This window comes from Nyctibius grandis, chromosome 8, assembly GCF_013368605.1.
Source record: "Nyctibius grandis isolate bNycGra1 chromosome 8, bNycGra1.pri, whole genome shotgun sequence".
Classification (NCBI taxonomy): domain Eukaryota; kingdom Metazoa; phylum Chordata; class Aves; order Nyctibiiformes; family Nyctibiidae; genus Nyctibius; species Nyctibius grandis.
In genome coordinates, this window is record NC_090665.1 from 8,327,362 (window position 1) to 8,340,270 (window position 12,909).

Sequence of the window (12,909 nt, forward strand, 5' to 3'; positions counted from 1 at the left end):
TCCTCTGGATAAGCACTGATTGTCCAACACCACAGCCCAGGAGATATTCTAGAACTTGTGTGATGGCAGGGCATCAAGCAAAATCTAAGCACAGATGCCTTTGCTTTACAGCCTCTCCTCAAAGCTGCCTCCTTTCTCTCTTATCATTTTCCAGATTCAATTGCACTGCACCTTCTGCTCTGCCTTATCAATAAAGAGCTGTCATCACACATTGCTGTCAAAGCAAAAGAGCAAACTGTTGTCAGCAGATATGCATACAGCAGCCCCCTTTGCTAAAATGACATTCCCTGTCAGTCAGTGATGACCAGTCCTTAGAAGAAGTTGCAGGAATCAGTTATGAAACACTTGATAGATAAAAAGGAATATATATGTAAACAATGAATTAGTAAAGCACTATTAAAAAAATTCCTGTAGCTGTTTCAGCATCTCTATTCTGTGGGAGAGAGTGAGAGGTAAGCCTTTTATTTTTCTAATGAGATTTGATTACTTTTATTTAACAAACTATAGTTGGTGATTAGATGCAGTGATTACACTGTCTTACATGGAATTTTCCTTTAAGTGGTTGCTCAAAATAACAGACAGCTGCAAGAAACTTTAGGTTTGTACTGGTGAAAGTGTCCAGTTCCCACAGAGCTGCTTTCTCTGTGATCTGTGCAGTTGGATTTTTTTTTTATCCAGCTGATCAAACTGGATTTTTCTTTCAATGCAGTTTATAGGAAATGTGCTATTTGTCCCACTTTAAAACATTCCAATAGCTACCCTGCACGTTGAATTTCTGATCACAGATCAACCCAGTAACCATCTAATTACACTTTTTATCTTTCACTATTTAGGAAAAATATTAAAAATATCAGCAACTGAAAATTACCTCCTTACAATTTTCTATTCCTGTCTTTGATTGACACATTCACCTTGAGCTAAATGTGCTTGACTGTAGCTGATTCAATCCATTCATCGTGTGGCAGTGTATTGCCCCCAATACTGTTCCCCATTCATCCAATCAGGGAAAATTAAGATGGTGTATATATATACATACATTTTTAAGCAGCTACAAACAGTGATGTTATCTAAGGATTTAGTCTGCTATCATGGAGGTCACTGAGACTCTTGCTACTGCTTGCCATAACAGCAGGTAAATCTTAGTCTCAATCCTACAAGCATTATATAGACCAATTTTTTCAGGGAAAATTTTCCCTTGAGCATGGTCTGCAGGCGTTAACTCCTATGAAGACTTTTCTTTATTTGCAATAAAGATCTGTGGCTTATTATGTTCCAAAATGACATAATTCACATACAACATGTATGTGCATGCACATGCATGTATGTGTGTAGTACGTGATGGATGCATAATAGAATAATCTTTCTAACAGATATTGCAGTTTATACTGTATTTGCATTTTTTAAATATAAGAATATTGAAAACCCTCTCATCACATTTCAGGAAGTGATATTTGGTCCTTTATGTCAACAAGGCTATCCTGTACATTCTGTTGTTAGTAACTAAAATAAAAGCATAGCGCTATTTTACAAAAAGAAAGATTAAAGTGCATAAGTACCTCAGTAGGTGCAGATCTTGCTATGAGCTCCTTTGAAGCAGACGTACTCTGTCCAAAATCAGGGATAGCTGGTTTAAACAGCAACAATTCTAGTGCAAATTAACACTTCTGCTGGCAACACTTGGCCTTCCAATAGGTACATGGCCCAATCTCATAGACCTCCATGTACAGTGTTGCTCTTAACATTACACGTGGTTTACAACTCTATGAGCCTGCAGAATTGGGCCCAAATTAATCAAGGTACCTTTGGAAGCAAAAATTTTCTTGACTGCCAAATAATAAATATATTCAAAACAAAATACATCCATTTTACATGCATGTATTTTCACAGCTACATTAAAAATGGACTGTGAGAAGACTTTTCAACAAAGAAACCAAAGGACAGGGGAATCTGTGCTGTAGGGCAAAGTGATGTCAGCAGAGTGCGATGAGCTACTAAGCAGGTTCCTTGGATGCATTTCTTGCCATTCTAATGTGCAATAACGATTATCTAGGTTTGTTCTTAATATTATTGTTTTTCTTTGTAGAGCTGTGTATATATAGAGAGATACCGCTTGCATGGGATGAAGATTCTTCAGAAATGGCTATTTCATCTAGTTCAGGGCTTTGTCAGATTAGCCGCAGCTTATTTCAATTCTTTGAGTTTGAATTTATTTACAATATTTTGTGCTTTTGAACTTTCCCTTTTTGAATAATGTCCGAGAGAATTCCCCTACTGATCTACAGCCATGATCTTTTGGAAAATGTAGTCATTTTGAGATGAGTAATAAAAGAGTTCTGTGTTTCCTAATACAATTTAATCAATTTGTGGATACTTTTTATTACGGCTCTAGATTAAAAGCTCTTAACAGAATGTCTAGATCACCCACATTGGCAGCTTGAAATAGTTCTGGCTGGTCCATCATAGACAGAGCAATTCGGAGTGCTGCCCAAATATTGCCTGATAGAGCAGGATGGGGAACCTGCTGTTGATTCCTGCTCTTTCTTTGCAAACTGAGAGCAGTGAGAAAATTGCTGACGGCCTCTCTGTAGGGGAAAAGAAAAAAGAAACAAGCAATGTAATTTGCTTAACTGAAGTAAAACTTTCTAAAGTTCTGTGCTAGACTCAAGTATATTATTTTACAATGCACTTCATCAGGCTCTGTGTTATTCTTGCTTGATTTTCTTTAAACAAGTGGACGTGGCTTGTAGTAATGCAGAGCTCAGTCTATTCATACATCTGGGGATATTGTCTTCATTGCTGTGTAGCTCCCCTTCATCTGAACTGTTTTAAGCTGATAGTTGGGACCCTGGAATATCACCCTTGAATCCTGAAGGAGGTACTGAAAGTTTTTGACAGCATTAGCTACTTGAAGCAGTTTACTGAAGTTTCCTTTCTAAAGACAGGCTCCTATGTTTTCTTTTCGAAAAGCTCTTAAGCACAGGACTAAGTTTAAGGGTGAGAACAATCCCACTGATTATAACAAGAGTACTTGCACTTAGAGCTAAAAAATGCTTAACCAGCTTGCTAAATAATTACAAAATTTTACAATAGCTGAGATCATGTAGCTATATTCTGATTTTGTTTTTTCTTAGATGGCTCCAGCTAGAAAATGAATTTTCACTTGGTAGTTATGATCTCTGACTTTTTTGTTTACACATTTTTGTAGCTTACCTGTATGCCCCTAGGTTTATGCAGCTTATCCCTAAATTGTATCTGGACCTAATGAAGCCAGGTTGTATTTCTAAAGCACGTGTGTAGGCCTCGACAGCTTCTTCGCTTCGATCCCCATTTGCCAAGGTTGCTCCGAGACGGTTCCATAACGTATAGTCCTGGTGAGAAAATGAGTTTTCTACTGAAGGTGTCGAAAAGGGACACAATAGCTAATTTTTGGTTGCAAAGTAAGGAGGACTGCAGAAAATAACAGTATCGTATCGTCTCTTAATTGACACGGAATGAGAGGTTCTGACTCATGATTAACTGGTACAATTAATCAGCACACAGCTAGGAATTGGACATGTATAAATCTGCTTCTAAATGGGACTGTCTTGTAATTAACATTTCTATTTCACGTATTAAAATTTTAATGGCTGAAGTGACATCTCATTAATATTAGCTTGATCAAGAGGGGAGAAAGAGAATGGCCTGTAAAGCTAAATTCTTAAAAATGTAAAAGCATAAAATGTACCTCTGGCCGAACAGTTAAAGCAGCACTAAATGCATCTATTGCTCTGTTAAATTCTCCGTTCAGGTGGAAAAGAACTCCAAGTCCCGTCTGCAAGTCAGGGTCTATCATGTCACCGTTCTGGTGAGCAGCCTCCAGGTAAAAATCCTTTACTTCTTCAAGTAACGAGCTAGACGAGGGTGAAAAATAACTTAAAGTTCCATCTTACAGTTATTTACAAATATTGCAATATTGACTGCATAGCCAGAAATTAAAATCCTTGTAGTGGATGTATCAGAAGTTATATACTTCTAAAATTTGAAAATAAGCTTCTTCAGCTTCATCATGGCAAAGATTTACTTCCAGGTGCTGTTACAAACTCATGTCTGGAATAAAAAAGTTCACCTGTGTAATGAAGTTCACCTATCTAATGAAGAGAACAAGTCTTACAAGGAGCAGCTGAGGGAACTAGGGTTGTTTAGCCTGGAGAAAAGGAAGCTCAGAGGAGACTTCTCTCTCTACAACTACCTGAAAGGAGGTTGTAGCGAGGTGCGGGTTGGTCTCTTCTCCCAAGTAACAAGTGATAGGACAAGAGGAAATGGCCTCAAGTTGAGCCAGGGGAGGTTTAAATTGGACAGTACGAAAAATTTCTTCACTGAAAAGGTTGTCAAGCATTGGAACAGGCTGCCCAGGGAAGTGGTGGAGTCACCATCCCTGGAGGTGTTTAAAAGACATGTAGATGTGGTGCTCAGGGACATGGTTTAGTGGTGGGCTTGGCAGTGGTAGGTTAACGGTTGGGTTTGATGATCTTAAAGGTCTTTTCCAACCTAAATGCTTCTTATGAAGTCAAAGTGGAGCTATAAACCCAAGTGAGATAACATGGAGGCTTATTAAAACTACTAAAATTGCATGAGTTTCTCAGATGTAAAAGAGTTATTTATGGGCAAAAATAGTAGTCATTCCTAAGAGGAATACATCAAGTGACTAGACAAGACCCCTGAAGAAAGATGCCAAAATTTAAGACGTCTGTACCCGCTGTAGGCTTCATAAAACGTTTGCACTGACAACACCGGATGTCAGCGGGATGAGGCCAAAGTAGAATGACACACTTAGCAATTAAGCAGAACTTACTTACACATTTTATTTTTGCTTATATTAAATTATCTTGTCAACCCAGGGCTTGTTAGTGATAAGGGTAAAAACATAAGGCCTATCTTCAAAATGACAAGCAGTGAGATAGCCCTAGCATTTTAGTTCTATAAATCATGTTTATGCCTTTAATGACTTTATCATGCATCTCACAATTCAGAGATTTATTTATTTATTGAGCTCATGAAATCATGACGAAGGGCTGCCAACTCATGAATTTTTTTGTTATTTAAAATGGCTGCCAGCTCCCAGTACAGTACGCTAGGCTGAAGTCAGATAAAATGACTACACTGTCTCTTTTGTTAGAACCAGAATGGCTTTTAAGCAAGCAGATGCTACCTCCCAATATTTTCAATGAACTGAAGCCATGTCCCACTGCAAAATGGCTATCATTCCTGGATTCGAGTGGCTTGGTTGGGATAGAGGAAATATGATGAACAGTAGGAAGAACACACACACGTAGAGCAGGATACAGGCCTGGTACGGATTTGGAAGCAGCTGAAGAATGAGGATGTGGGATGTGGAAATACAGACGGCAGACAAGGTCAGAGGAAAGTGATAGGAGTTGAGGGGAAGCATCTTTTTTTAGCTGTTTTATTTTTTTTTTTAAACTTCCAGGGATGGCATAAGATATACCCTTAAGTTGCTAAACCAAATGTCCTGTGTTGACTTCCCACTCCTGCCACTGGAGACACTGAGTCTTCCATCATAGGGAACAGGCTGGACTGCTACAGAGTAAGGGGGCACAGCGTGCACCATCATTTCTAGTGATGTTAAAATTTCCACCATCAGGATTTACACTGCATTTACCTTTCATCTGATGTCTTAGACATTCTCCTGGTAAGTGCTGGGGACCCTTTTTTGCTTTTCACTATGTACTTGTATTTTGGATTTTGCTTTATCCAGTTTCTTAGAGCTTGATAGGCTTCTTGTTGATGGCCAGTGTTAGTATAACTTACAGCCAGGGCCATCAGAGCTTTTAGGTTGTTTGGCTGTAGTTCCAAGCACCTAGGCAGAAAATAAAAATATATTGAGGTATTTTTTTAGCCAAACATAATTCTTGAATTATTCCAAAATAATCTGTGTAAAAAAAAAATCACTCACACAAGTAAGATCTACCCAATCATACTTTTAAAGAAGGGACTTTGTCTTTTTTTTCTGCGATAAGTGCATTATGCATGTGTATACACAGACATATGCATGCACATTGCATACACACATATGTACATAAACGTATGCATATAAGTTTTGTTTTCATCCTTCTGGTTATGAGTAAATGTAGGTAGATTTATTTTTATAGTATCTGTCTAGTAAACAAAGAGAATCTTTATGTAAATTCAAGTGAACAGTTTAATATGGTTTGCAGCTATACAAAAAAGGATTTTGAAGACAAAATTTCTTCCATCCCTGTGAATCTTCTCAGTCATCCTGAATTCTCAGTTTTTGTTTGATAAAGCTGGAACCAATCAACTCGAGTAGTCTCTCTACAGTTACATACCATTAACTGAAAGCAGAATCTAGTCTATTTTGTGAACATCACTGTTGCTTGTTTCAAAACTGCAGGGATGAGCAAGCCCTAAATCAGGCAACCCCTTGGATTTCTATCCAGGTAAGCTAATAAGTTACATATAAATAAGTTAGAGTGTCCTTAAGTGAAATGACTTGAAAGTTAACACTGCTAATGTAATCGAATATGGAGAGGGTACTTGCTTCAGATGGAAACATGAAAACCCACTACAGAAAGATAATACTAATGCTGATATTTTGGAACTGACATTTTACATACAAGCATACTGTGATCTTCACATCTCTATCAGCCTAAAAATGTTTTCTGTTTAGTATTCAGCAGCTGAAGGGAGCTTGTTCCAATTAAGAAAACATCTTCATTAAAGGACAAACTACAGAAAATATGCCAAGTGGCTGGAATATCAAAAAGGCACTTTATTTGCGTTATGTCTAATTCATGTTTATCAGGCAATGTAACTTTTCTTTTGTGCAACTACTTAACTTACTAGATTAAATATTGCACTTATTTCATAAAACATAAATATAAATCACTAGTCATCCCTCTGAAGTCACTGGGAAGATTTCAATATCTATGTCAGTGCTTTACTTAGTTAAATAAATGCTTCATGTTACAAGATAAGTACGACGCTAAATATGTCTAGGCCTCTATTACCTAATACTCATCAGACCCCTTATTTAGCAATTATCTTCATCTACCTTTGGAGGGCGACAATGGCTGCCTGCTCATTTTCATTCTCTGCCTGTGTTATGCCCAGGAACTGCCAGGCCTGCAAAAATAATCATCATCGTGTTATTTTGTTATATATACCCAACAGCAAGCAGAGTTACAACTAATATCACTGTTAAGCAGCGGGGTGAATAAAAATAGCAGATCTGTCCAGCACTAACTACAGATTTTTCTACGGCGTGCATACCAACAGTACCAATCAATGCAGTGTTGAATATCTTTGGGCCTGATAATATTTATAATCAATAAATGCAAATATATTCTGTCAGTGTATGATCACAGGCTGACTTCTTAAATTTGAGTTACTGTGCATTTTAAATGTTGCTAGAATTCTGTGGGAAATGGTGAAGAACGTTTATTAAGTTGTACAGGTTTAAGGGATTCTAGAGGGTCCGGGGATTCTCTCTGCTTTTCAAAATACTGCTACTTAATTTAATATAGCAATAGATTCAAAGAGACCTAGATACTTACACTGTAAATATTCTTCATGTTTCATAGAATACAGAGTTTAAATATATACTCATTGAAAACATCAATAACGCAGAAATCGATATACCTTAAAAACTTGTCAACATGCTTGTTAAATCAAGAATGTTCATCTTTTCAATAGCATTGTTTAAAAGATAGTTTGAAAACATCAGGAAAAGAAGGAAAGGTTTGAAATATTGTCTCTCTTGAATGCTTTTAAATGACAGCTTGGAAATGCTACAATTTCAAAAATAGATTCTCATCGTATGAAGAGCTCACCTTTATCTGTTTCAAGGCATACACTATTCTAAAACCACTGTTAGCGTTCAATCTGCTTCAGTCAGTCATGATTAGCAAAGGTTTGGGCCCCAAAATCATTCCATCCTTGCATGCTAAAGGGAGTCCCATTTTCCTTTATCAGTAAAAGGCACATGAGTGAATACCTCTGCATCATTGGGTTCTTGTAGAATAGCAGCCTCCAGGTACAAGATTGTAACTGGCAGGTCACCTTCTTTCATTTTTTTCAGTCCTTCCTCAAAAGCCCCAGGCCAGTCTTTGAAGGGATTCTCAGTATGGAAATAATAACCCTGGAGAAGATATATGGTTGACCCATGATGAAGTACTGTAGCAAGCAATGGCGACCATAAAATTAAATGACTCACTATTTTCCAACTGGATATAAACAGCCTTTGTTCTCCGGAAACAGTATGAGCTCCCCCATGAAATTTCAATGACAAAAAGTGTAAAAAAAATCAGCATCACTGGACATTTGTTTCTGCTCTCTTTATTTGTACTTTAGCTCTGAAGTTACACTCACTGGTACTCGTGTTGGGCTCTCCTGCTCCCATCAAAGATAATGGCAACAACTCACACTGACTGCAATAACAGCAGAACTGAACCTAGCATGAGCCCAGTACATCCAATTTGATGGTAAAGTGCACACATCAAGCAGTTGACTCCCTGCAGGGCTTGTAACCTGATGTCTGTTTAGTTAATACCCTGAAATCTTCAATTAATCTTCAAGACACAGAAGAGTGTTGCAAGCGCCTGAGTTTATTTTAGGATTTCTTTAAATTTTGCCCTTTTCTCTTCTTGCCACTGCAGCATAAATGGTGTATGCTAATATCAGCTGCATAATATAGATCAAATTAAAGCATACAATGGAGGGAATGAAGAACAGAGACAGAACCTCTATCATTTCTACCCTCAACAGTGTTAGAATGTTCCAGCCCAGATTTTTTTATTTGGTGCTTTTCCTTAAGTGCCTGTCTTCAAAAGGGCCCATAATCCGGCAGTTTGCTTCATGATGCTTTCAGCTGAATTCAGGCAGTGTGCAAGTCTAAATCTATTCTCACTATGGTAAGGTCTTTTAAATCTACCCCGCTCACAGACACTTAAAGAAGATGAGCTCCTTTGAGTAAAATTAGCTTCCATCTCTAAAGATTTTTTCTTTTACAGGATGTACTGTATTAAAAAACTTTCTGTTACCTTCTCAATGGTTGAGATGGTGACTTGCCCTAGTGCTTCCTGGTTCTCTGAAATCCAGTTTCTGCGAGCCATTTCTTCCCATTCTGCTTGCATTTTATCCCAAAACTCTGTGTCTGACTAGAAGAAAAAGAGGAAAAAAGGGAAGAAAATGAACAACAAAACTTTAAAATAAAATGGTAAGCTTTTAATTTCTTTCTGCCAGTGGTCTGAGTGTGGCAATTTTGCTGAGCAGTATTAATTCTTTTAATAATCATACTGACTGAAATACTACAGCACAAATTTGGAATTCCATATAATTAAATTTCATCTCTTACATTGGAATGCATTTTGTCAACAGAAAACTCTTTATCTCAGAGGCAGCGTATGTTCTATTTGAAGCAGGATTTGCAGTAGCTTACACTGCATCTTATTGATGCTAACAGCCAATTGTTACATAAAATTTGAAGGAAATGAATGCTGCTAGTCCCTAGTCAAAAAAAAAAAGAAAGAAAAAAAAGAAAAAATCAACCAAGCATACACACTAAGGAATAACAATAGATAAAACAGTTTAAAAGAGAACAAGCATCCCTCTCTGGAAGATTCAGCACCATTTTCAATTATGTAAAAGAGTAATGTCAAAGCTCAGACGGAGGGTGTTCGCACAAGAGAATTGTGGGGCTTTTTGACATAGTGGAGAAATCCTAATATTGCATCATATACTGTGCTGATGAGAGGAATCCATAAGAGATTATAAAATTGTACAATAAGATTAACATTCAGCTCAAAGACAAGAGGAAAAATGCATATACAAGAGAAACAGAAATGATAAAAAAAGAATGAGATTTAGTATGTGTAACGACCAGAATGAGGGAACCACTGTGTCTACTAGAAAGTGATGCTAAGAAACAGAAATAGGATTAAAAAAAAAAAGAGAGGGGAGAATCCAAGTTAAGTTGATATTTTTTCAGCCTCCCTACATTAGTCATAAGCCCTGAAAAGCAGTTCCACAGCAGAATATACGCTGAGCACTATGAGCCTTTGCAAAGTTCTCCAGTTCCTACAAGGTCATGGCCAGAACTTCAATGAACTGACACTACTGAGGGCACAGTTTCTCAGCTTATTTATGTCAAAGACAGCAGCACAAATAATTCTGTTGAGGTTTAGACAGAACTATTTGAGAGTGAAGTGCTAATCAAAATTAATCGAAGGTATCATAAACAGTCCAGATAGTTTTGTCTGAATCTTCATTACAAGACTGACCACTTTGCTGCTGCTCCACAGCCAGGCATGATTTGCAAGGATACAGCTTAGCCTGTGATTGCATGACTTGCTACAACCCTCCTTTTTAGGCACTTGGAAAAAGGAAAACAGACACTATTAACAGATCTAGAATGAGTCAGCAATGAACATTTGAGACTAGGTGTGAAGGGTTAGGAGGACTTGCACTGGCTAACAGTAAGTGTGGCTGCTGTAAATTATAAGGCTCTCTACCAATGGCAATATGCATTCCCTCTCTAGAAATCTAACAGGCATTTCCCTTTGGCTCTTACTGTAGCATGTGTCTCCTGATATCCAGCACTTTCCTACAGGAGACTCAGAATTGTCTGAATTATGCAATTATTGGATCTGTGAAGGTACCTGCTATGTTGCTCTGTGGACTAGGAAACAAACATGAATCATTCATTCCCAGAGAGGAGATTTCACTCCTTGTAATAGAAGGAAACAGAACATGACAACTCCGTTACACAACTTCTGAGGTTTCAAAATTTGCTTTCATTCTAAATTTGAAGGAAATACAGTCTTTTAAATAGCTGTGAGATTGTGCTGAAATGTCCATTTAGGGTTTGAAAAGGCTAGGATAGTGAATTGGATCACTCCCTCTTTTACTCTTATCAGCCATGACCAGAGGCACTTGAATCCCTTGAACTGTCCTGTTCAACAGATATCTCTGTCGACTATTGTGCATTCAGAGCAAATCTGCACTGCATTGAAAAAAAAATTACTTGACCATGTTTTTACTAGCAGTAGTTTTGAGGTTCAGGATGAGGTAAAGGAGTGGAAATTTCCCTTTCCTACAGATTCATATTAATAAAACTACTGAGAAGTAATTAGTAGTGCCTTTTTAAACAGATTAACTTATAGAACTAATTATATATAGATACATATATGTATGAGATGTTTATATTAGAATTTTTGCTTGTATTTTTCCCCAAAAAATCCCTTATGAATCAATGGTTTGGAAACATATCAAATCACATTTCTGCAGATTGTAAGCAAGCATATAAATGGTTTTAGGTCTTAAGTTCAAATTCTGCTGCTTAATTACATATTTATAACTCACACAGAAGTTCACTGTGTGCATACTCCACTTAAGGAGCTAATTAATTACCATGCATTCAAGTACCCATGCTTAATATCCATCTATAATGAGTCAAAGGTGGAGGAAAAATGTAATGGGGAGAAGACCTGCTTTGTTATAAAGTCTCTCAACTCATCTCATGCTACTTGGACACGGGCCAGGACCCAATTGTTATTTTGCAACTATAAGCAAAATTTGCTTCTTTGGGCCAAATGGGCTCAAGTCCCAGCTACAGCTTTCTAAGCACATCCAGCATGTGGGGTTTCTGAAACCGGTATGGCAAAGCTGCACTGAGCAACTGGGTCACACACAATTATGGCACCTGATAAAATGCTATAAAATTGCCGTGACAAAACACAATGTCAGCAGCAGAGCAGTTTAACGTCCTTGAGGAAGAGGACCATATATATTACACAGTCTTTGTTAAAGGCCTAAGTCTGTTTCAGCTGTCGTTAGTAGCAATTTCCTCGTTGACTTCAGGGGCAGGAAAGTTAAATTAATATTGAGTGTTTCTGAAAATCTGGCTTTGGATCAAGACTCCTGATCTAATTTTAACTCTGTTTGCTATGTGACTGGTGGCAATTACTTCATTTCAGTGTTTTTGCTACCTTGATGCTGGTGAATTACTTTGGACGTACTAAAAGTTTTCAGGCCAGTTGAACACATTTAACACATTCTCAGATCATCTGCAGCAGTTAAGTGGAATGACAACCAGGAAAAATGTTCGTACCATCTGACTACTTCCAAGCAGAATATTCTGCATTTTGTCAAAGAGGCTATTTTTACTCTTAGTGTTTAAAAATATGCTGAAGCAGTTAAACAAATGGGAGGCATATTTCCAGGCTCTTTACTTGCTACGATACAGTGAAGGGGGGGGTGGTGTGTGCTTTCTGAATATTGATGGCTGATTTCTAAACTTACCTATTTTCATAACTTTAAGAATAGAATTTTGCCTGTCCTGTACTGCCAAAAATTAATTTGCAATGTTCCTTCTTGACCAATGCATAAGAAACAAAGGTTCTGTGGTTGATCTTTCTTTGAATTACTGCATCAACATGCACTTCAATGTGAAAGACACAGTCAGTTAAGCTTATGTGCTAACTGCATAAGAACTCCTTAGCTGATATCTTCTCAAAACAAAATTTGAAGTATGCCTTTTTAGTAAAGTTTAGAGATAAAAAACTGATATCAAGGCAAATATTCCCATTGTGATTTGAGAGAGTACCAAATAAAATGCATCTGAATGACTCCAGCTTCTAGATTCCAATTTAAAATGTGGTTTAGGCAGCCTCAGGCACATCCAAAAGGGATGTTGAAACAGTGACACAGGAATATCGCAGGTACAGAAAGGATTCTAGCCTGTATTTATGCAAACCACAAAGCTGATGATACTGGACTATCGTTTCCTAGGCTAGAATAAATTAATCCCATCTTCTTCCTACTATTGTTCACATAATTTAGCTGTAATATGTTCTGATGCTTCATAACAGTATGTTATACAGCAGATGGCTC

At 37.5% G+C, this 12,909-nt stretch overlaps 1 protein-coding gene across 3 annotated transcripts in view; it reads right to left on the minus strand.

Moving 5' to 3' along the window:
* Window positions 1-2,377: 2,377 nt before the first annotated feature.
* PEX5L (peroxisomal biogenesis factor 5 like) overlaps window positions 2,378-12,909 on the minus strand; it is a 38,981-nt gene continuing 28,449 nt past the window's right edge. For all 3 annotated transcript variants that reach the window (XM_068405746.1, XM_068405745.1, XM_068405744.1), the window contains 7 exons: window positions 9,060-9,176; window positions 8,015-8,158; window positions 7,073-7,143; window positions 5,660-5,857; window positions 3,725-3,890; window positions 3,211-3,368; window positions 2,378-2,582 (listed from right to left, as the gene is read on the minus strand). In XM_068405746.1, the coding sequence (XP_068261847.1) occupies window positions 2,378-2,582; window positions 3,211-3,368; window positions 3,725-3,890; window positions 5,660-5,857; window positions 7,073-7,143; window positions 8,015-8,158; window positions 9,060-9,176 (1,059 nt within the window). The remainder of the gene's footprint in view (window positions 2,583-3,210; window positions 3,369-3,724; window positions 3,891-5,659; window positions 5,858-7,072; window positions 7,144-8,014; window positions 8,159-9,059; window positions 9,177-12,909) is intronic.